The sequence below is a fragment of the Hypanus sabinus genome, unplaced genomic scaffold, assembly GCF_030144855.1.
Source record: "Hypanus sabinus isolate sHypSab1 unplaced genomic scaffold, sHypSab1.hap1 scaffold_330, whole genome shotgun sequence".
NCBI lineage: Eukaryota > Metazoa > Chordata > Chondrichthyes > Myliobatiformes > Dasyatidae > Hypanus > Hypanus sabinus.
This window is the reverse complement of record NW_026781236.1, coordinates 1-25,358: the sequence shown is the minus strand read 5'-3', so window position 1 is coordinate 25,358 and position 25,358 is coordinate 1. Positions and strand designations below refer to the sequence as shown.

The window sequence follows — 25,358 nt, the reverse complement described above, 5'->3', positions numbered from 1 at the left end:
TTTCGGTTCTTGTTTGGGTAAATGTCTGGGTTCAGTCATAAGTAGCAAAGTACTGACTGTGGAAATTACAAATCAGATATTATTAGAGTCACAGAGAGCAGCAGCACTGAAACAGGCCACTCGGCCCTTCTAGTCCATGCCGACCTGTTTTTGTTGTTACTGCCCAGTTCCATCTACCTGCACCACAGCCTCCATACACCTCCCATCCACGTGCTCACACAAATTCCCTTTTAGTGTCTAAAGCAAACCCACATCCTCCACTTCCACTGGCAGCTCATTCCACACTCTCACCAACCTCTGAGTGAAGAATTCCCCTTCAGACTCCCCGAAAATAATTCACTTTCACCCTGAACGAATGTCCAATGTCAGGGTGAGAGGGAGGACGGGGCAGAGAGGGAAGACAGTAAAGGGAGGGGGTGGTCAAATGCAGAGAGTGAAACAGAGCAGAGAGATTATACTGAATATATTTCAGAAAAAGTAATTGAACTTGCTGCAAACCTACTCTCCATATCCTGTACATTCTTAACCAAATTATTGATCTAGATGACAATAATGGTTGATGTTCAAAGTAAATGTTATTTATCAGAGTGCATATATGTCACCACGTACAACCCTGAGATTGTTTTTCCTACAGGAACGCTTAGCAAATCTATAGAATAGTAACAGGAGCAATGAAAGATCAAGTGGAGCATCGAATTCAACAAACTGTGCAAATGCAAATATCATTAAATATCAATGAATAATGAGCGCAATGTGGTGTAACCCTGGGGAACCTCACTAAGCCCAGGCCTCGAGTCCAATAAACAGCCTCCCACCATCACTCTCTGCTTCCTACCATCAAGACAACTGTGCATCCAGTGAGCCAGCTCTCCCTGGATCCCATGTGATCTGACTTTCCACAGAAACTTACCATGTGAACCTTATCAAAGGCCTCACTGATGCCCAAATAGGCCACGATGCTGGGACAGAGGTTTCACAGATAAGAGGGCATGGATTGAAGCAGAGGATGAGCAGGTTTAGCGGGATCTGAGGCGGAGATTTTTCACTCAGAGGGTAGCTGAAATCTGGAACTCACTGCCCGAGGTGGTGGTGGAGGCAGGTCCCTTCACAACATTTACGAAGTGGATGAGCATTTAAAATGCCGAGATACAGTCGGCTGTGAACCAAGTGCTGATACATGGGACCAGTGTAGACAGTGAGTGGATGGTCAGAACAGGTATGGCCGGCCAAAGGCCTGTTTCCGTGCTCTGTGATCCACCACTCCGGACATGCTAAATTAACGATAGGGACACCGCAAGGCATTGATTTCAAAACTCCACACCCCTCTCCAACCTGAAATAAACCAGACTGCACCCCTTTGTCACCACTGTGAGTATCTGTTTCTGTCAAAGTAATATACAAATTGATCACTTCTGCTAAACAACTGGCAATTGATGAAGTTCCTGTGTCTTCTTCCATTACTGTTGCTGCCTTACAGCAAAACTAACCCTCTCACTGTGGCAGAATCAGTGATTAAATCCGGCCCCAAACATCGTGATTTCATCCCTGCACATTGTAACTTGAACCATCTCACTGACGATATGATGGAAAAACAGCCCCTGCCCTCTGCACGTGTGATCACATCTCCCCTGCCTCTGACAATTCAAATACCCTCAGAATGGTTTTCTGATTCAGTCTGAAGGTTATGGTACATTCAGCTCATCATCTGACCTGACAAACCGTGTCTTCCCACAGCTGGTTCCACCTGTTGGTGTGTCCTCTTTCCTCCTCCTCCAGGGAAGCTGCATCTCCACACAAACTCCTCACTTGAGACGGCTGTCTATACCCGTGACACAGGAAATCACATCTCCGTCACTCTCCTGATACCGTGTCTGACCTGCTCACCTCCGTATCCTCCATCAACAAGCTTCTTCCTCAGTCACCGTCTGTGAGATTATATAAAAATACAATTACTGTAAAACGATCTGTCAGGCAGCCCCTGTACCCCTCCACCCTGAACGATGGTTTGCTGATTAAAGCTCTCTCTCCTCAGCCCTTCCCTATTCCTTTTCCCTTTGCAAACTCCAGCTTTGCCAGCTGATCCGAATCCACTGTGAGGACATTTATATCTCACAGGAGGATGTAGAAACCCGTGTTGTTCTCTGATACAGAGGTCACTGACACCCCACCGCCATCACAATCTGTACCAACAGCCCATGACGGTGACAGCTCTTCCAGACACTGGGGCTTTGTAACAAACACAATGTTAACAGCAAGATTAGACAGCGATTAATTTGAAGAGAGAATTGCTGCTTCCTGAAAGGACACTCGAGCGTCCGATACAACGGAGCAGATCCTCCCCGTTTACAACTTTATTTGACCCGGGTCACGGAACGTCCGATCATCCCACTTTCTCACAACAGCAACCCTACCCACCTCCCCCTCCCCCGACTACAGTCCACTCATAACCTCTACCCACACACACACAGACAGATCCCCTTCATCCTAAACCCCTCCCAGCCCGGGGAACCATAACTAACTGATCCCACAGCCCGGGCTCGGACGCAAAGCTAAAACTGGGGCTGCGGGACCGGAGAGCCCGGAGCCTCCAGCCGTCCGGCAGAGCTCGTTCCCGGCACTTTTCATAGAAACATGGAAACCCTACAGCACAATACAGGCCCTTCGGCCCACAAAGTTGTGATTCCACACCAACCGGCCCCCGTTTTCCACAAACCCGAGATCAGACCCTTCTTCACGGACGCCTGGACAGAATAATAGCTACGGTCGGCACTCTGCTTGCGTTTAGCAGGAGCTTCTGGGCTGCACCAGCCGTGGCCGGAGGTCCCAGTGGCCGGAGGCGGGAGGGACAACGAAGAGGTAGATCGCAAACGTGACAAAGTCTGCAGATGCTGGAAATCCAAAGCATCACAAACAAAATGCTGGCGGAACTCAGCAGGTCGGGCAACATCTATCGAAAAGAATCAACAGTCAACGTTTCCAGTTGAACCCTCCTGCGTTAGTGATCCTGGAGCCTGAGGCACAAGTTGGGCTGACACGGTGGAATGGAAATCAGAATGAAAATGTTTGTGCACTGGGAAGTCCCGATCGGAGCGGATGGTTCAACGGTTAGTTTATTCTCAAAGCAGTATTCCATAACCAGCGCTTTGTTTTTTCTTCTCCAGAGAACCACGAAACAATGAAAGCATGAAAGTCGGTCAGAGAGAAAAAAAATGGAACTCCCTCCCCACCCCCCGTATCAAAAAGGACGGCATCCTGATTATCAACCCCAAAAAACCCACCACTCCCGCACAAAAGGGAAGAAAAATATTGACACCCGTTAAAAAATATTCCTACCCGGCACAACTGCGGAGGAGCCGGTGTCACCAGTGTAGAGGCGGCCGCATCGGGAGCAGCGGACACAACAGGCGACCCCGGAAAATTCACAGGTGTTGTGTCGCCTCACCTGGAAGGATGTTTGGACAACGGGGCCGTCCGGCCCTTTCACTGTGACACCCCGAACTCCACATCAAATCCGTCCAAACGGATCTGGGTGAACTTTAATGACCAATAAATATAATTCTTCTCAGCGATCAGCTGTATGAATGATCCCCTGACTCTGAGAGGAGGGGATATCTATGGTCCGCACTGTCAGGGTGTTGAGTTTACCAGGAGACAAAGACTGCAGGGACGAGAGGTTTTCTGTTGACTAATACACTGTGTGTGGACCCCGCTGGCAATTCTGGTGTTGTGACCCGAATCGAGACAAACACCACGCTGCCCACTCCACCAACAACACGGCAGAGCCGGACACATAACAGGGGACTTTCCATCCCACAACACTGGAGTCAGTGATGAAACCCGTGATTAATGTTGTTGTCCCACTGAAATCATAAGAAACTTCCATTACGGTGCTATTAAATACCGGCGCTCCGCCACAGATGACATCACACCCCCACGAGCCTGACGTCACACATGGGCTCCCCGCACCGGGATCTGCCGTCACGCGCGTGGTGTCTTACATCACCCACGCGCTGCTGTGCTCGAGGTTTATCGGTTTAACGGCTGAGCTACCAATCGCGTGACTATCCCCTCCCCCTCCGCTGAAAACCAATGCCTCAGGCGCTGCGCTCTTCGTATTGGTGCGCAGGAATATCAATCAGTGGTTACACCCAATAGCGGAAGCGGAGCAGTGTAGAGGGCTTTACCCCCTCTAAATCCATCACCCGCTCTCGCACAAACTCTGAATCAGAGCGGAACAAATCTTAAAGTAAATGTCCCATTTTTAGATTTATTTTCTTTCCCCCTGATGGAAGTTGGGACTTTTGTGAAGCGTCAACTGCGGCCAGGTATTGCTGAGAACTAGGAGAAGACCACTCGGCCCGTCGGTTTGATGCCGGTTCCCCGGGGAGGGAGAGAGAGAAGGGATTTTATTGGAAGGATGAAGATGGTGAGAGAGGGGGCGGACAGGATGTTTGTCCCGGTGGGGACAGGAGGGGCTCATCTGTGGAAATGTCTGAGCCCACGGTGGTGTCGAGCAGAGGGATTCACCACACTGGGGGAAACACCGGCAGACTGTTGACCTGCAAGCGGGGCCTATCGTTTGGGCAAAGTGACAATTATTTGTACTTTGTTGAGATTGTACCTGGGATATGGTGTCATAACCCGTTCCCCATACTGACACGGGTTATACAGACCAAAGAACAAACTGCCGGAGGAACTCAGTGGGTCGGGCAGCATCTGTAGAGGGAAATGGACCGTCAACATTTCTGGCCGAGACCCTCCCTCTGGACTGAGAGTGGACGGGGAATATTCAAAGAAAAGAGGTGAGGGGTGGGGATGGGGCAGGAGCTGAGGAGTGAGAGGTGGATCCAGGTGAGATGGAGGTGGGAAGGTGAAAATAGTGACGAGGTGGGAGGTGAGTGATTGGGGCAACACGGGGCTGCAGAAGATGGAAATTAATTCCATGATCGAGGAAATGAGGATCGGGCAGAAACGTGTGTCTGAGATGGGAGATCTGTGAATGTGAAATAATGTAGGAAATGAGGCCGATGTTTCGGGCAGTGTGTGAGGGGCGAGGAACAGTCACCGGTCACGTGGGAGACCCTCCACCGTTACGTGATCATGTTTTACTGCAGATCGGCAGCATCTGCGTGTTTGTCTCCGAGGACCCGCCCCCTCTCTGATGACGCAATAAGCACACTGCGCACTCTCACATCCCCGGGATGGGTTGTGAATCTTTTACTTTGTCTCTGTTCAAGCGGGTACGGTGCGGCTTATTTTCTGCGGAATCCTGCTCGGCAGAGTTTGCTCGCCGCCTCGGACGGAGAGCCGGGGGTGGAACGGATGATTCTCTGCGGAGCGAGACCGACAAGATCCATGCGGTGAGTACTGAGTCCGGTCCCGACCGATGCTGGTCAGTGAGTCCCGTTAACTTTCCCGAACTCGCGATCTCACCCTGCTTCCTCGACAAAACCTATCGGGGTCTGTCCGGGTTGTAAGACCTTCACTCCGAACGTGTGGATACTTTCTATGGTGTGTTGATAAAAGTTGGTTCGGGGAGAAGGGTAAATGCTAAAGTTCCTGTTGTTCTATCTTTGTCATTTTAGTACATAGTAGCATGTACTGTTAATTCAGTGTCTGTGCATTGCTGGAGGACCGTCAATGATCGTCCTTGATCCCTGCTACCCCCCCCCCCCCCCGTTCCATCTGCTTAATCCCTGCCCATCTTGTTCAACCTCGGTCCAGCTTGCATCCCACCACCTCGATGATAAATATCGCCAAACTCTCTTCTACCGAGTTATTTCTGAAATCGGTGTTTGTTACCTGAACTGCCAGAGGATTTATTTAATGCAAAATAAGGAAGGATAAAGACAGTCACTACAATTTTAGTTTCAAAGTTACCAAATGGCCGTTGTGTTATTCTTTGCCAGACGGAACCACCCAGTATTTAAAGTTGAGTCTGATATTTCCTGTTTTGGTCATGTTTGGAGAGGCAATTTTCCTGTTACCGGGAACAGCCAGGATCTACAGGGAGTGGTGCAATTTTAATCGCTCTCTGGTCATTTCCTCTCATTGAGAGTTAGTGGCCTCGGGAGCAGATGGAACAGCCTGATAGTGGGGTGGGGAGGATGTTGTGAACATTCACTGTGTCGACTGTATTAACCCTGTGTTGGAATGAAGAGAAAACTGATGAATGTGGGCATTAAATTTGTGCAACTTTGTTCATGCCGTCACAAACAGCTTGTAATCAGTCAATAGTTGTGCATCGTTTAAAGTAAAAAGAGAAAATGCTGAAACCGTTCAACAGATCGGGCAGTGATAGTGAGTCTTCCACAGTTTCTCTTTCCACAGATCCAATCTGATGTACCGAGTTTCCAGTATTTAATTTCAATTTGAACTGAAAAGCCTGTTATTCCTGTTAGCCCACAGGAAATGCGACGGCCAATTGTGCTGGGCAAGATCTCATTTAACAATCGGATAATGATAAAATGCTTTCAGTTTATCTGCTCGAGACAATGTGAAACGTATTCCTGCCTGCTGGTGACCCACGCCCAGGTTTTCCAGCCCAATATCTGGCCCAGTCAAAGGATTATCAGGTTCCCATTCTGCCATAGGTTGATGCAGGAGTGTCAGCTTTTGAACTCTGAATGGCGGACACACTGCAGCATTGTACTGGCCGCAAGGGAGTCCTGGGAAATTGGTGCTTGGGCTGTAAACCTGGGATGTAGACTCCGGGAAGATGGAATTGTCAGTTTTTGAGATTTGACCAGGACAGTACTTCTGCAGATCGGGCTGAATGTTCCTCCTTCCACAATGAATCACAAGTCTCGGGTTGCTGGAAACCCCTGGTTGTGGGGAAATCCCCGATGTGGGGACGAAGTGTGAGGATTCTGGGTTAGGTCAGTGGTACGTGTGACCCTATCACGAATTTTGATCAAGGTAAAATGGATCTGTGGCTCGAGCTGCTCGGGCTTATGAGGTGTTAAACGAGTATTTCTGGTCTGGTCTCTGCTGTTTGTTTCTGGGGTTCCTTTGGAGGCAATGACTGCTAATCTGAGGTGAGAATGAGTTCCTATACCATCCCTCACATCGAGAGGAGGTCATTAAATGTTTGCAGCAATAGAATTGGACCCAGGGGTTCAGTGTTCAAACCATTTTGCATACTTCCCCTCACTGTCACCTGTCTGTTAGTCACTGGTTCTGGGTCTGTGCTCAATGGAGTTCAGAAGGACAGTAGGGGCTGTGTTGGTGCTTGTTTGAGGAAACCTACCAAAATGCTGAAAGAACCTGGTTACAGTGGACATGGAGAGGATGTTTCCATTAGATGGAGAGTCTGGGAACTGACAGCCCAGTCTCAGAATAAAGATGCTTTCCCTTAAAATTGAGAGAAGGAGAATGTCTTAAGTAAAGGGTGACTGATCTGTGTGTAAAGGGGGCATCTTCTTTTTCTTTATTAATGCGTATGTTAATCAAAATGGCTTACAAAGGAATACAATTCTTGTGATCAGTAACTTTTAAACCAAACAAGCTTCCAGCAGTCTCTCGCAACAAAGAAGCATTCCTGCTTTTAACAAAGCAAAGAAGCCATTTTGATTAACATACGCAGTAACAAAGAAAAAGAAGAAACCCCCTTTACATGTGGTATTTGTTGCCACAGAGATTGGCTGAAACTGGAATTTGGGTATATTTATGGCAGATATTAATATATTTGTGATAGTTCCAAGTAGCGGCAGGGTTACAGGAGGAAAGCAGGAACATGGAGTTGGAATAAAATCAGCCCTGGTTGAGTGGTGGGCAGACCAGATGGATCGAATCACCTAATTCTGTTCCTGTGTCTTAGGCCCTACCATGACTGAATGATGGATCCTTTGTGTCCCATATCAGGTTTTGTAACATGTGAGGGACAATTACAGATTTGTTCACTCAGATCATTATATTTGTCTTAATGTTTAAATTTCAGTGAGTCTTATTTTTAGGAACATTGAGCAGTCATGTTTTGTTCTCCTTTGTATTGTTAACGTGCTTCATTATCTCTCTGGTTAAAGTTAGACCTGCAGTGAGAGGTTTATTGGAATAAAAACCCACAATGGGAAGCAAACCACGACTGAAGACGAGGGAACGGCAACAAGTGAAGCAGCCCGAGGACTGAGAGCACCGACTGGAGAGAACCCATCTGACTCAGAGATTCCATTGATTCAGTCAGCAGAAAGTTTGGTGAGTCTCATTTACTCTGATACTGGTCCTTTAGACATTATATACCTGTACAAAGGAAGATAGGAAATAGTTGGAGTGAGACTGAATGTACCCAGAAGTACCAGTTATGCCTCTGTCAGACCCAGATGCAATCACTCCAGCTCTGGTGATGTGCTGTCAGTATCCCAGCTCTTTAAAGTCACTCACATTCCCTCAGTGTTTGCTCATTTCAAGGTCTTCCACCCTGTGAAGTAGCGTTTGGGCACTTCTGAGTGGGGAGATGGAAACAGAGGGGGGAGTTTATACATAATAACTTTCAAAAAAAGTAATTCTTTGAACTTACTCGCTGCAAACTTGCTGGGCCTTTTCTCCTTGTAGTGACGGAGAATGAGAGATGACCTGATAGAGCTGTATAAAATGATGACATGTTTTGATCATGTGGATAGCCAGAGATTTTTTGCCAGGGCTGAAATGATTGACATGAGGGGGCACAGTTTTAAGGAGCTTGGAAGCAGGTAGAGGGGGGATGTCAGGGGAGTTTTTCCGCACACAGTGGTGGGTCTGGAATGAATTGCTGCCGACGGTGGTGGAGGCGGACGCAAAAGTGTTTTTTAAAAGACTCTCAGATAGGTACATGGAGCTCAGAAAAACAATGTTATACAGTTGGGTAATTCTAGACTGTTCCTAGAGTGGGTTACAAGGTCAGCAGAACATTGTGGGCTGAATGGCCTGTAATGCGCTCTATATTTCTATGTTCCATGTTCAAACTTACTACCTACACCCTGTATATTCCCAACCAAATGATTGATATAGATGACAAGTAACAATAGGTATAACCGTGGGGAGCATCACGAGACACTGGCCTCGAGTCCAATGAACAGCCGTTCACCATCACCCTCTGCTTCCTGCCATTCTGCTGTTACCAGATTCTGGGGCTTTGTGACAAACACAATGTTAACAGGAAGATTAGACAGTAATTAATATGAAAAGAGAATTGTTGCTTCCTGAAAGGTCACGGATACTGTCTGATTCAATGGACCAACTCCTCCGTGGTTTACGATTTAATTTGTCCTGGGACCCATCTTCCTGGGTGAGTCAACGTCCGATAACCCACATCCCCGACCTCCCTCCACCCCGCCAATGGCCCCACAACTGCTCCCCATTTACCCCACACCCGCACACGTAAACAGATCCACTTCACCCACATCCTCCCTCCCAGCTTGGGGAACCACAGCTAATTGATCCCATACTCTCGGCTCGGGCACAAAACTAAACCCAGAACTGCAAGACCAGACAACCTGTACTCTCCAGTCGTCCAGCTCGGTCCAGGCTTTTTTCCACTGCAGCCGATGCTCAATTTACACAGATCTGGGATCAGTCTCTTCCTCACCGCTGCCCGAACATGAGAAACTCTGGATGACACCTGTTATGTTTCCTTCATTGTTCCCCCGAAATCATGAAAAACGTCCATTGAACAGCTTTTGAAAACAAGTTCTCACCCACATTTGACGTCACTCTGCGCCCCCACATGCCTGATGTCACGTGTGTACCCCACACCGGGATCTGACGTTGTGTGTGCAGTTCCTTACGTCACGCTGGCGCTGAGACGGTTGAAATTTACCGGCTGAGGTAACAATTAAATGACTCACCCACCCCACCCCACAGTCAACAGAGGAGTTACACTCTTCCCATTTGTGAAAAACAATGACAATCACTGGTTACACAAATAGCTGAGATGGGGCATACGAGGGGGCATTACGCTTGCTGATCACTTCTGACGCTCCCGTCTTGAACTCCAAATCAAAGCGGAACAAACCTCAAAGTAATTGTCCCACCTTTTGAATTATTTCCATTTCTCTCCGAGGAAAGTTGGAAGTGTTTCTGAAGCATCTTCTCCTCCCGTCAGTTGATGCTGATTCCCTGGAGAAGGAGGGATCCCGGCCAAAGGAGGAGTGAGAGGGAATTAACAGGGAGGATAAATATGGTGTGACGGGTTGGATAGAATGGAGTCTGAGTGGTTGTTTATCCTGGTAGTGGATCAAGGAGCAGGATGGGGAAAGGAGCCCATTGACATTGGGGAAGGGACATGAGGGACACGTGTGGTGGAGAGCACAGATATTCACCTTATTGGTAGACAAACATTGGTAGACTGTATTTTCATATTGCTTGTGACACAGGATTGCATAATATATGTTCCATCTGTTATCTGAATGTACTTGCCTGTGATGCTGCTGAACGTCAGTGTTTCTCTGTACCTGTACCTTCCCGTACTTGTGCACTTGCAATAAATTCAACAGGACCTGAGAAATCTCAGTGAGATTTGATTAGTGATGATCACCTTGGCAGCTCGGTAGAACAAGTGTAAAGAACATAAAATATAGAAATATAAAGCACGTAACAGGCCCTTCAGCCCACAATGTTGTGCTGGCCATATAACCTGATCTAGAAATTTACTAGAATTTACTTGCTGCGCGGCCCTTTATTTTTATAAGCACCATGTAGCTATTTAATGAGTCTCTTAAAATGCTCTATTGTATCTGCCTCTACCACCATCACTGCCAGAGCATTCCACGCACCCACCGCTCACTGTGTGAGGATCTTACCCCTGACGTCCCACTTGTACCTGCTTCCAAACACCTTAATTCTAGGCTCCTTCTTGTTCGTCATTTCAAGCCTGGGGAAAAGCCTCTGGCTATCGATACAACCAATGCCACCCATCTTTTACACCTCTGTCAGGTCACCTCTCATCGTCCATCGCTTCAAGGAGAAAAAGCCAAGTTCACTCAACCTATTCTCATCAGCAATGCTCCCCAATCCAGACAACATCTTTGTAAATCTCCTCTGCACACTCTCTATAGCATCCATATTGTTTCCTGTAGTGAGGTGACCAGAACTGAACACAGTACTCCCAGGTGGAGTCTAATCATGGTCTTATATACAGTCGGCCCTCCTCTAAAAAGACCCCATTGGATGCACCTCTACCACCGTTGGTGCCAGTGCATTCCACGCACCCACCGCTCACTGTGTGGAAAACTTACCCCAGACGTCCCCCTTGTACCTACTTCCAAGCACCTTAATACTATGCTCCCTCTTGTTAGCCATTTCAAACCTCGGAAAAAGCCTCGGCTATAGATGCAACAAATCCCTTTCATCTTTTACACCTCTGTCAGGTCACCTCTCATCGTCCATCGCTTCAAAGAGAAAAGGCCAAGGTCACTCAACCTATTCTCATCAGGCAAGCTCCCCAATCCAGATGACATCCTTGTAAATCTCCTCTGCGCTCTCTCTATAACATCTATATATTCTCCTGTAGTGGGGTAACCAGAACTGAACACTGTACTCCCAAGCGGAGTCTAATCGAGTTCTTGTATAGCTGTAACATTACCTCACGCTATTGAACTCAATTCCATAGTTGATGAATGTCAACACACCATATACTTTCTTACCAACACTGTCAACGTGTGCAGCACCTTTGAGTATTCTATCGACACGGACCCCAAGATCTCACTGATCCTCCACATTGCCAAGAGTCTTACCATTGATGTTATATTCTGTCTTTGAATTTCATTTACCAAAAAGAACCACTTCACGCTTATTAGTATTGAACTCCATCTGCCACTTCTCCACCCAGTTCTGTATCCTAGCGATGTTGCACTGTAACATCTGACAATCCTGCAGATGATCCGCAACACTCCCAACTTTTGTGTCATCAGCAAACCTACTAACCCATCCTTCACCTTCCTCATCCAGGTCATTTGTAAAAATCACAAAGATAAGAAATCCCAGAACAGATCCCAACGGAACACTATTAGTCACTATCATCAATGCAGAATACGAACCATCTATAATCTGCCTTCTCTGGGAATGCCAGTTCTGGATCCACAAAGCAAGGTCTCCTTGGATCCAATACCTCATTATGTTCTGTATGAGCTTTCCATGCGGAACCTTAGCTAACCCTGAAATCCATATACAGTACTTCCACTGCTCTACCTTCATCAATGTGTTTTGTTACATCTTCAAAGAATTCGATCAGGTTCTTAAGGCATGACCTGCCCTTGGCAAAGCCATGCTGACTATCCCTAATCAGACCCTACCTCTCAGGAACTTCTCCAAAACTTGCCCACAACTGAAGTAAGGCTCACTGGTCTATAATTTCCTGGGATATCTCTACTCCCTTTTTTGAACAAAGGAACAATATTTGCAACCTTCCAATCCTCTGGTACTTCTCCCGTCCCTATTGATGATGCAAAGATCATCGACAGAGGCTCAGCAATCTCCTCCCTCGTTTTTCAGAGTAGCCTGGGGTATATCTCATCCAGTCCAGGCAACTTATCGAACTTAATGACGTTCAAAAGCTCCAGCACATCCTCTTTCTTAAAGTCTATTTACTCAAGCGTTTTAGACCGCTGTAAGTCATCCCCACAACTTCCAAGCTCCTTTTCACTTATGAATACTGAAGCAAAGTCATCATTAAGTACCTCAGAATATTTTAACTGATCAGCAGATTGAGAAACGTCTGTTGAGAATGTAGTGGTGAAATTTAACCAAACCAAGTTGCCGTTGCTGGCGACCCCACGGATTTGTTATATTGGCATGGCGTCCCCTCAGTTCCAATGATGGTTGTTACAAATGTCGGTGGTATGTATTCGATCCGTTATTAGCAATCAGCAAACATACAATCTTGAAGGGATAAAACTGAAGTGTACCCAAGTGTAAGTTTAGCGTATTTAAGAGGATAATAACAAAATATATGACATCGGTCAGTCCCCAGCTGTGTACTGCACGGAACAAATCAAAACTATGTAACTGATTCCCTTTGCGTTTACCACACCACAACGGATCCATATACGTTCTGGACATTGGGGTGAAAGAGAAGGTTTTCACGGTGGACCGGCTCAAACCAGCCCATGTGGTCTTGGCGCAGCCGGTCAATGTTCAGGCACCGCGGCGTAGAGGCAGACCGCCCAAACCGAGACTGGTCCTGACTGTAGAATTTGGGGGATGTATCGCCGGATCTGGGGTGGGGAGTTATGTAGCGACCCACTATCTACACAGGCGAACCAGCTCACAAATAGCCCACGCGCGGGAAGAGTCTTTTGTAATGCATCTCTGACGTCATATCCGCCCGGAGAGGGCGGGAACAGTACTGAGTAAAAGCCAGCGCCGCGAAGTTTGAATAAACTAGTTCTGAGTGCAGCTTACTGATTGAGTGTCATTATTCCCAGCTCTGTGAGTAGCACATCGCTACAATGCAAAGCTCATCCTCAGAGGCTCAGCAATCTCCTTACTCGATTTCTACAATAGCATGGAGTATATCTGGTTCAGTCCCGGCGACTTATCTCACTTAATACCTCTCAAAAGATCCAGCGCATGCTCTTTCTTATAGTCCATACACTAGTGCGTTTCAGTCTGCGGTTAGTCATCCCCACACTTCCCAAGATCCTTTTCACTGTGAATACTGATGCAAAATACTCGGTATCTCAGAATATTTCAATGATCGGCACGTTGCGAAACATCTGTTGAGAATGTAGCGGTGAGATTTACCCAAGCTAATTTGCCATTGCCGGCGACTCCGCCCCCCCCCCCCCCCCGCAGATCTGTTATACTTGCATGACACACCCTCAGCTCTCATGCTGATTGTTACAAAAGTCGGTGATATGTATTGGGTCCTTTATTAGCAATCAGCAAACATACAAACGTGAGGCCATGAAACTGAACTGTACCCAAGTGTAAGTTTATCGTATTTGAGTAGATAATGACAAGATATATTGCATCCGTCTGTCCCCAGCTGTGTACTGCAGTGAACAAAGCACAAATGTGTAACTGATTCCCTTTGCATTTACCACACCGTCACTGATGCGACTCGTTACCACAAAAAAGCATCATAAATACATAACACAGAATACAGTGCTGATAGAGAACAGATACATGGCTCCTACACTCAGGCTCAGCTCCGATACAGGGTCTTCCACCTGAAATATTAACATACTCTCTGTCTTGTTGAATAATTCCAGCATTTGCTTTTACTTATTTTGACCATTTTTCTCAACTGGCTGTTTTGGATGCATGGCATGTCGACATTGTGTTTAACAAGGTGTCATATAACTAACTATCTGATAATAGTCAAGTGATATGCTCAAAGAAATCTTAACCGAAATCTAGTGCTAATAATGTTCTTAATGTCCTGCCGGAAAAAAAAACAACCAACTATAATGCTGTAGGACAATGCTATGGGTGAGATTTCATTGTTTAAGATGTCAGAGTGTTTCTCTATAGACTCAAATCATATATTGCCATAGGTGTCAATGGCAGGCGACGTTCACTTGAAAGGAAACGATGAGAATCAGGTGTGACTGAGAAATCTGTATAATCCAGTGACGAAAGGAATAGAAGTGTCATCGTCAGCAGAAATGTTTCAACCCACACTGGCGTAACAGTTGTCCATTACTCAACACAGCGCCACCAGTGGTAGGAGGACCAAAACAATGGGCACTGTCTGCTCAACCTGTCTTCCCATTCCATTGACACATCACTCCCGGTCCAGGGCACAAGATTGGCTCCTAAAAGGGAATTGCCTGCAATATCGGAAGTAGATACCCTGGAGAATCCCGACCCAGTGTACAATCCATGGAGAGTGTGGAAATGGACATTGTGTGACTGTGGGTGGATGGGCACATGTGGACTAGGCCATGTCAAGGTTTCAGTGGACAGGCCCAAGATGTTTGGAAGTGTTTGCCTCCGTTTAGAAACAAAACAGTCTTTTCCTTTAAACCTCAATTAATGTTTGACCCTCCTGTTATTTTTTTTTTGTGACAGAGCAGTAAAAATTGATCACACCTGTCCACAAAATGGATCAATGTGTGAGCAGGAGAGGAGTTCCAGTAACGTCAACATCGGGAAAGGACACGGGTATGTTGGCGAATTATTTTAATTTATAAATACTCTGCTGATTCTGCATCTGGCTTTAATTCAACATCGGCAATTCACAAAGTGTTTGTGAGAACTGAGCAGAGAGATGAGAGACAGAGATAACATCTCTGGGGAAAACACAGTCACCCGTGGAAGGAGTACAGTTACCGTCTGCTCCATCTCCTCGAGCAGATTGTGATGCACAGTAAAATAGCGAGTTACTCCAGAAGACAAGACATTCTACAGATGCTGAAAGTTTTGGGCAACACAAAGACACAAAATATTGGCGGAACTCAGCAGGTCAGGCAGCATCCATGGAGAGGAATAAACATTTGACATTTTGGGTCAGGATCATAAGGAATAGAAAGTAATGTGTTACGCAGAGAGGTTAGAGAGACTGGGATTGGACACGCTGGAATTAAGGAGATTGAGAGGGGATCTGATTGAAACAAATAAGATTATTAAGGGATTGGACAAGATAGAGGCAGGAAATATGTTCCAGATGCTGGGAGAGTCCCGTACCAGAGGGCATGGTTTGAGAATAATGGGTAGGTCATTTAGTACAGAGTTAAGGAAAAACTTCTTCTCCCAGAGAGTTGTGGGGGTCTGGAATGCACTGCCTCGGAAGGTAGGGGAGGCCAATGCTCTGGATGCTTTCAAGAAGGAGCTAGATAGGTATCTTATGGATAGGGGAATCAAGGGATATGGGGACAAGGCAGGAACCGGGTATTGATAGGAATTGATCTCAAAATTGATCTCATAGCCATGATCTCAAAATGGTGGTGCAGGCTCGAAGGGCCGAATGGTCTACTTCTGCACCTATTGTCTATTGTCTATAATATCTAAAATTTCTGTCCCCTCATTTCCAGTCTGATGAAGGGCCTTGGCCCGAAACGATTACTGTTCATTCTCCTCCACAGATGCTGCCTGACATGCTGAGTATCTCCAGTATTTTGTGAGATATTCCAGAGATTTGCTGAGGAAGGGGTTGACTAGGCAGGCAGACAGTAACCCAGAGCAAAGCGGTGTTGATAGGCAGTACCAGGAGAGTATTCTTTATTCTCAGGAATTAGCAGAGTTCTTTCCAAGGACAGGTCCCAGATAAAGACGGTATATTCCTGGGGACAGGAAAGAGCAGCCTTCAGCCGCAGGAGCTATACCCTATGCCCATCCACCCTCGCTCCACACTGCACCCTCCATCCCCATCCCACATCCCCTTCCAACCCCTCCCACCCATTCCTGCTATCCCTCCTGCCCCTTTTCCCTCGACCCCCCTTCTCTTAAACACTTTCCTCCCTACCACTCCCCTTCCCTGTCCCCGTTACCCTACCACACACCTCCACTTTCCCCTACTCCTTGTTGTTTCCCCCACGCGCTCTCTGATTCCTTCTCCTCACCCCTCCCTCTCTCACCTGCCCCTCACTCTCCTCCTCCATCTCCCCCTCCAGTACCTTCCTTCTATCCCCGCCTCCCCCCCCCCTTATATATTTCGTACTGTGCTTGGTGACCTGGAACCCCATCTTTAGGTTCCAGATAAATTTGCTGACCCATAGGAGGTCGGTAATGCCTTTCATGTTCCTCATTTTCCTTCACAGTGATCACCGAGCTCCTGGCAAGCTGGGATGATTCCCAGCTGCTGCAGTTGACGGACTCCTACCGGGACAGGGTGGAGCAGGCGATGGAAGGAGGGGTGCACGGAGTGAGCCTGGCATTAACGGCCAAGAATCAGTTCAGCGGAGATGAACATCGGGTGAGTGGGAGGGAGAATGGGTTTGAATTTTCACACATCACAGGACTGATGCAGGTTGGAATTCTGGTTAATCGAATAATAAAGCATCAAGACAAATCAGAAATATATGTGTGTGTGTGTGTGTGTGTGTGTGTGTGTGTGTGTGTGTGTGTGTGTGTGTGTGTGAGTGTGTGTGTGTGTGTGTGTGTGTGTGTGTGTGTGTGTGTGTGTGTGTGTGTGTGTGTGTGTGTATTTTTTTCTTAAAACTGTGAATCTGAAGCAATGATTGAAAGAAGTGTAAGAAGTGTAAATACACCGGCGGCGGCTGAATGTTCAGAGCGAGGGGAGCAGGGAACAATTGTATGAGGTTGCAATAAAGGAGTTTAAATGGAAATACGGCTGAGAATCAGTCCAGTGGAGAGGAATGTCGGATGAGTGGGAAGTAGACTGGGTTTGAATATTCGCACATCAAAGCACCGATGGGTGTCGGAATTCTGACTTATTGGATATTAAATTAGGTGAAGGAATAACTGGGAAATAAATACTGTACATATAATTACCAGTGATAGAAAGGGGTGAAAAGACCCCGCGGACTGGTGGGTAGCTGCTCAGAATTCAGATTGAGTTGAGCACGTAACAGTTGTGTGGTTGAGGTTGCTATATTGAATAGGAATATGATGGGAAGTTTTGGTTTGTGAAGACTGCACAGCGTGACTGCAGAATGACAGTGAGAACCGGGACATCATCAGTGGATGCCACAGGAGGTCGAGCGTGTTCTGTTCTGGGTGGAGATGATGGTGTAATAATCTGTAACTGAAAACAGTGTGAATCGGGGAATACTGCCATGTTGTAATGTGTAATCACTGAATAAACCTCCACTGGAAAAAGCAAAGGGAAGGCATCAGGTGTCAGCCGGTAATCCGCTGTCATGTTGGACACTGGCGGACTGAGGAGATGAATCACATCATCTTTTCTGCAAATTCCCTGTGAATGCTTACTGTATTATAAAATCCCGCCTGACTTCTTTCTTCATCTGTGATCGTTATTTTATTATTTCTGTTTTACACCGTCAAATCCGGTGAGGAATTATTTATGGATTTGAAGCAACAATGAAGGGGTCACAGACCAACAGGGATCTCATTGACTGGTGGACCAGGTTCCCGGTGAATGTCCGTCCGTGTGCTCTGCACTCAGAATGTACAGACCATGTCCCGACAGGATCAGCACCCGTCCGGGTGATTGCTCAGTGTGATCACGTTAAAGAGCAAATCATTTACTTCTCATTCTCTGTGTGAATCTGTCAGTCCCCAATATGTTCACCGTTACTCTTCACAGAAAATCTCTGATCTCGCTGATAAGGGAGAGCGGGCGGACAGTTCTAAACTCCTCCTGAGCCTGGTGATGGAGAAAGGCTCCCGCGCCCGGAGGGTGATGTGGGAAACCTTTGTGAAAATGCGGATTGGTGTCCCAAAGTTGGACAAAATACTGAAAGAAATACAGGAACATGGTGAGATAGTATCAGCGATTAATTCAAATTTCGATTGAATACGGTACATGTAACAATTTGACAAAAATGATTTCCTCAATTTGTTTAAATTCAAACAGGTTGTGATTCTTCCCATCGACCAATTCCCGCTCAACATTTACTAAAGCTTCTCAGTGAGCTGAAAGGTAAGTGAACATGCATTGAACACTGAAGAGTATAACACAGGAACAGGCCATTAGGCAAATAATATTGTGCCAAAAGAGCCAAGAAGTAAATCAAACAAACCCAAACTATAATCTCTCCTTCCTACACCATGTCCATATCCCTCCATTCTCCTTACAACCATGTAAGTATCCAAAAGTATAGGCAGCATGGAGTAAATGAGCTGCTCGAGGAATATAAAGAATGTGAAATGAATCTTAAGAAAGAAATTAGAAAAGCTAAAAGAAGATATGAGGTTGCTGTGGCAAATAAGGTGAAAATAAATCCAAATAGTTTCTACATTTATATTAACAGCAAAAAGATAGTGAGGGATAAAATTGGTCCCTTAGAGAATCAGAGTGGACAACTATGTGTGGAGCCAAAAGAGATGAGGGAGATTTTGAACAAGTTATTTTCTTCAGTATTCACTAAGGAGAAGGCTATTGAAGAGTGTAAGGTAAGGGATACAATTAAGGTATTTATGGAAGCTATGATGATTGAAGAAGTACTGGCACTTTTAAAGAATATATAAGTGGATAAGTCTCTGGATCCTGACAGGATATTCCCTAGGACCTTGAGTAAAATTAGTGTAGAAATAGTAGGGGCTCTGACAGAAATATTTCAAATGTCATTAGAATTGGGGATGGTGCCCGAGGATTGGCATCTTGCTCATGTGATTCCATTTTTAAAAAGTTTTCTAAGAGTAAACCTAGCAATTATTGGCCTGTAAGTTTGAAGTCAGTGGTGGGTAAATTAATGGAAAGTATTCTTAGAGGTGGTATATATAATAATCTGGATAGACAGGGTCTGATTCGGAACAGTCAACATGGATCTGTGCGTGGAAGGTCATGTTAGACAAATCTTATTAAATATTTCGAAGAGGTTACCAGGAAAGTTGACGAGGGTAAAGCAGTGGATGTTGTCTATTTCTACTTCAGTAAGACCTTTTTGACAAGGTTCCACGTGGAAGGTTAGGATGTTTCAGTCGTTTGGTATTAATGTTGAAGTAGTAAAATTGATTATACAGAGGCTGGATGGGAGATGCCGAAGAGTATTGGTGGATAACTGTTTGTCAGGTTGGAGGCCTGTGACTCGTCGAGTGCCTCAGGGATCTGTACTGGGTTCAATGTTGTTTGTCATTTACATTAATGATCTTGATGATGGGGTGGTAAATTGGATTAGAAAGTATGCAGATGATACTAAGTTAGGTGGCGTTGTGGATAATGAAGTAGGTTTTCAAAGCTTGCGACAAAATTTAGGCCAGTTAGACGAGTGGGCTGAGCGATGGCAGTTGGAGTTTAATGCTGATAAGTGCGAGGCGCTACATTTTGGTAGGAATAATCAAAATAGGGCATACATGGTAAATAGAAGGGCGTTGAGGAATGCAGGAGAACAGAGTGATCTTGGTATAATTGTGCATGGTTCCCTGAAAGAGGAATCTAATGTGGATAGGGTGGTGAAGAAAATTTTTGGTATGCTGGCCTTTATAAATCAGAGCATTGAGTATTGGAGTTGGGATGTAATGTTAAAATTGTATAAGGCATTGGTAAGGCCAAATTTGGAGTATTGTGTACAGTTCTGGTCACAGAATTATAGGAAAGATGTCAACAAAATAGAGAGAGTATAGAGGAGATTTACTAGAATGTTACCTGAGTTTCAGAACCTAAGTTACAGAGTTAGGTGTTTATTCTTTGGAGCATATAAAGTTGAGGGGTACTTGACAGCGGTATTTAAAATTATGAGGGGGATGGATAGAGTTGACGTGGATAGGCTTTTTCCATTGAGAGTTGGGGAGATTCAAACAAGAGGACATGAGTTGAGAGTTAGGAGGCAAAAGTTTAGGGGTAACACGAGGGGTAACTTCTTTACTCAGAGAGTAGTAACTGTGTGAAATGAGCATCCAGTAAAAGTGGTAGAGGCAGGATCGATATTATCATTTAAAAATAAGAAAATTGGATAGGTATATGAACAGGAAAGTAATGGAGGGTTTTGGACTGAATGCAGTTCTGTGGGACTAGATGACAGGAAGCATTCGGCACAGACCAGAAGGGCCGAGACGACTTGCGTCCGTACTATAATTGTTATATGGCTATGTGGTTACTATTCCTCATGTTGCTTTCCGAGGGAACAGGCATGACAGTGAAATTCCCACACCCATTTCTGATTATGACACAGATACACTTCCTGATTTTTGAAGAATATCATTTCTACCATTGTCACATTCTCTAAAGTAAATATGTCCACAATCAATGTTTTCCTATGCTCCCTATCACAGCCGAATACATTGATTGGAGACGCCCCACACGCCTGACAGAGTCATAGATACATAGAAAACTTACAGCAGTGTACAGGCCCTTCGGCCCACAATGCTGATCCGAACTGTCCTTACTTTAGAAATTATTTATGGTTACCCATAGCCCTCTATTTCTCTAAGCCCTATGTAACCATAATACAGAACATTATGAACTCATAACTTGGCTGGAGAAGTCTGAACACAGAATCTAAGGTACTAAGTTACATTTGTTTTCCAAATCAGTCACGATTGATTTTCATAGATACAACTATATCTGACTCAATACTATCAAAATGTGATACTGAAGTTATCAATACTTTTCTCATGTGGAAGGCAATTCAACTATGCACCATTATACCTAGATCACTCTGTTCTACTGCATTCCTCAACGCCCTACTATTTACCATGTATGTCCTATTTTGATTAGTCCTACCAAAATGTAGCACCTCAGACTTATCGACATTAAACTCCATCTGCCATCGCTCAGCCCACTCTTCTAACTGGCCTAAATTTTGTCGCAAGCTTTGAAAACTACTTCATATCCACAACGCCACCTATCTTAGTATCATCTGCATACTTTCTAATCCAATTTACCACCCCATCATCCAGATCATTAATGTATATGACAAACAACATTGGACCCAGTACAGATCCCTGAGGCACACCACGAGTCACCGGCCTCCAACCTGACAAACAGTTATCCACCAATACTCTCTGGCATCTCCCATCCAGGCGATATGAGAAACTTACAGGGGGAGTGGTGAGCAGAGCTAGGAAGTTGGTTAGTGAAAGAAGGCCATGTAAGAAAGGAGAAAGTGGCTGGAGAGAGCACCAGAGGGAAGCGTAGATGATCTTAGTGTGGCCATTTGTATTTCGGTTAGACCCGACGTAGATTGAGAGACCGTTTCACTGAGCATTTACGCTCTGTCCGCCAGAACAAGCGGGATCTCCCTGTGGCCACCCATTTTATTTCCACTTTCCATTCCCATTCCGGTACATCAGTCCAAGGCTTCCTCCAATGTCGGGATAAGGGCACACTCAGGTTGGAGGAACAACACCTTATGTTCCGTTTGAGTAGCCTCCAACCTGATGGCATCAATATTGATTTCTCAAACTTCCAGTAAAGGTCCCTCTCCCCCTTCACCGTTCCCCATGCCCTCGTACGTCTCACGTTATCTCCTTGCCGGTCATCGCCTGCCTGTGGTGCACACCCCCCCCCACCCTTTTTCTTTCTTCCAGGGCCGTCTGTCTGTCAAGAATCAACTTCCTAGCTCTTTGTTTCATCCCTTCCCCTCCAAGCTTCACCTATCGCCTGGTATTTGTCTCTCTCCTCCACCCTCCCCCACCTTTCAAATCTACTCCCCAGCTTTTCTTCTCTGGTCTTGCTGAAGGGTCTCGGCTCGAAACGTCAACTGTTCCAAAGATGCTGCCTGGCCTGCTGAATTCCTCCGGCATTTTGTGTGCGTTGCTTGGATTTCCAGCATCTGCAGATTTCCTCTTGTTTGTGAAATTGTAGGCCAGTTAGCCTAACCTAAGTGATTGGTAAACAGTGCATTATTTTAAATTACTATGATTGCACATTGCACATTCAGATGGAGACGTAATGTAAAGGTTTTTACTCCTCATGTATGTGAAGGATGTAAGAAATAAAGTCAATTCAATTCAATTATTAATGTTCAGGTTTCGAGGTATTTGGAGGTACTTTTCACATTGTTTGTCAATGATTTAGATAATGGAATTGATGGCTTTGTGGCAAAATTTGTTGATGATACTAAGATAGGTGAAGGGGTAGTTAGTGCTGAGGAAGCAATGCGATTGCAGCAAGACTTAAAGAAATTGGAAGAATGGGCAAAATGTGGCCCATGGAAAGCTGTGTTGGAAAATGTATGACAATACATTTTGGAAAAAAGAATAATAGTGCAGACTATTAACTAAATCAGGAGAATGTTTAAACATCACGGTTTAATGTGGCATCATGCTGGCACCAACGTTGTGGGCCGAAGGGCTTATTCCTGTGCTGTTCTGTGATCTATGCAGGTCCTGTGACAGCTGAAATCCTGAACCGCCTGCTACCGAAATTCCTCGCTCTCTGCTCTCTTCTTCAGCACCCGGCCTGTAATCGGCATAAGTTTCAAACTTGTATTAAAATCACAGACCAGTAGCATCTCCCCTTTCTCCCCTTTCCACAGACGTTGTCTGACCTGCACTCACATCCACACTCCCGTCCTTGTACAGCTGTGCTGCAGAGGTCAGGTCAACATGCTGCATAACAGTGGCGGACTGGAAGGGTCTACAACGGGTAGTCAAAATTGCCCAACGCATCACCGGCATCCCCAGCCTACCTTCCATCAGGGCGTATATACAGAAAGGCTCCGGAAAAGGGACAGGAACTTCAGGAAGGATCCCACCTATCCTGCCTGTGGGCTGTTTGCCCCTCTCTCATGAGGGAGGAAGCTACGTAGCATCCACAGCAGGACCACCAGACTTAAAATCGGTTATTTTCCTCAAGCAGTAAGACTGATCAACACCTCCAATGACTAAGCTAAACCTCCACAACCAACAACACCCACCCCACCACCAGCACGGTTTGAAAATTGTCTGTAGAAACCACCTGATTTCAGAGTGACTCCTGTATCGAGCGCTTTTATATTTATTGTGTTTTTCATTGCGTTCTTTATCTGAGTTTTTGTTCTGCATCAGATTCGGAATAACAATTATTTCCTTCTCCTTTACAATTCCGTATCTTGAAACTTGAATCTGTTGAGTATTTGCAACACATACTCTTTCAGAGACACGAGACTGAAGATCTGCCGTCTCAAACCATTTTCTGAAAGAACAGTGAGCTGAGCAGCGTCTGTAATGATGGAAGAGGTGAATTGTCTGTGTTTTGTGTCAAAACGTTGACTGTCTCAATCTTGACATTTTCTCCCCCAATCACCCACCCACAGTGCACGTGCTGATCAACAAATACACTTTGTACGCTGGATAAAGTAATGGTGGGAGGGGGATCTGTGATTCTCCTTTGACAGAATGCCCATTACCCTTATCTCCATCTCCTCACGCACCATATCAGCACTGGGGATTAAAAGTTTCTTCCAGAGGAACAGTGATATCTCTGGCTGTAGTGAGAGGTTGTCCAGTACGGGACAGTCGGGGTAAGTAAACTACGAGGGAAATAATCAACTTCACAACACAATTAATGTGGAAATGTGATGATCTGGTGTTTATTTAGACCAGGCCTCTCTGTCCAGTCAGGGGTCTGTTAATTAAATTTACTGTACTGTATGAACATCCATTGGTGAATCCAATTAATGCAACAGCTTTGGGCTAACTCCTGTCTGCTTAAATACTGAGTTCTGAGTTGAGGCATCTAATAGTTTGTCCACTGTCTGTTCACATGGAAGATGTTCAACAGAAACACAAGGAGACTCTGCGGGCACAAACTGAAACACTGAGAGTGAACACGATCCTGATGACGGAGAAGGTGAAGGTTTTCCAGCTGGTTGATCAATACACTGAGCTCACGGTCATTTCTACTGTTCGAGATCGGAGACTGGTGGAACATGAGCTGCTGGAAAGAGGCAGAGACCACGAGGAGTGGAGAGAAAAACATCTCCGTGGTAAGCTGGAAAAAATCCGGACTGATCAGCTGTTCCAGAGCAGCTTTTCCCGGAGTAACTCTGAATCTGGGAATTCGGCAGCAGTTGCTGGAGACCCAGGGATCGGGAAAACCACAATGGTACAAAAGATTGTTTATGACTGGGTCACGGGGAAAATATATCAACAATTCCAGTTTGTCTTCAGTTTCAAATTCCGGGGTTTAAACTTCATTAACCACAGAATAAACCTGACAGAACTCATTCTGGATCAGTATCCTTACTTTGCAAATATCCTGAGAGAGGTCTGGAAGAACCCAGAGGGATTGCTGTTTATATTCGATGGTTTGGATGAATTCAATGACGCAATTGATTTTGCTGACAGTCGGAGAGATACAGAAACTTGGTCCACATGCACAGATCCTGAATTCAAGTGCAAGGTGTCTGATATTGTGTACAGTTTAATCCAGGGCAAGCTGCTCCCAGGGTGTTCAGTGCTGGTGACCACCCGCCCCACTGCGTTACATTTATTGAAAAAGACTGAGATCAGTGTCAGGGCTGAAATCCTGGGATTTTCTGGTGAGGAACGGAAGAAATATTTCTTCAGGTATTTTGAAGATCAGACGGTGGCAGCAGCTGTTTTCAGACATGTGAAGGAGAACGAGATCCTGTACAGCATGAGCTACAACCCCTCCTACTGCTCGATCCTTGCTCTGGCACTGGGCCCCTTCTTCACACCAAATGTCAGGGACCCGCAGCGAGTGCCCAAGACCATCACCCAACTGTACTCCTACTATATTTACAACATCCTGAAAAACCACAGCCGTGAGATTGAGAACCCCCGTGATATGTTACTCAGGGTTGGTCAGATGGCCTTCAGAGGAGTGTCCGAGAAGAAGATTGTGTTTACAGATGGGGATTTGATCAACTACAATCTGCAGCCTTCCCAGTTCCTGTCCGGGTTCCTGATGG

At 45.7% G+C, this 25,358-nt stretch overlaps 1 protein-coding gene across 1 annotated transcript; it reads left to right on the top strand.

The window, feature by feature from the left end:
- Positions 1-5,191: 5,191 nt before the first annotated feature.
- Positions 5,192-25,347, top strand: LOC132388464 (NACHT, LRR and PYD domains-containing protein 3-like; the record flags this gene model as incomplete). Its single annotated transcript, XM_059960808.1, has 7 exons — positions 5,192-5,360; positions 8,025-8,193; positions 14,989-15,081; positions 16,677-16,831; positions 18,146-18,317; positions 18,416-18,481; positions 24,195-25,347. Coding segments are annotated over exons 3-7 (1,607 nt in total), but the record flags the coding sequence as incomplete, so codon positions are not given.
- Positions 25,348-25,358: the final 11 nt, after the last annotated feature.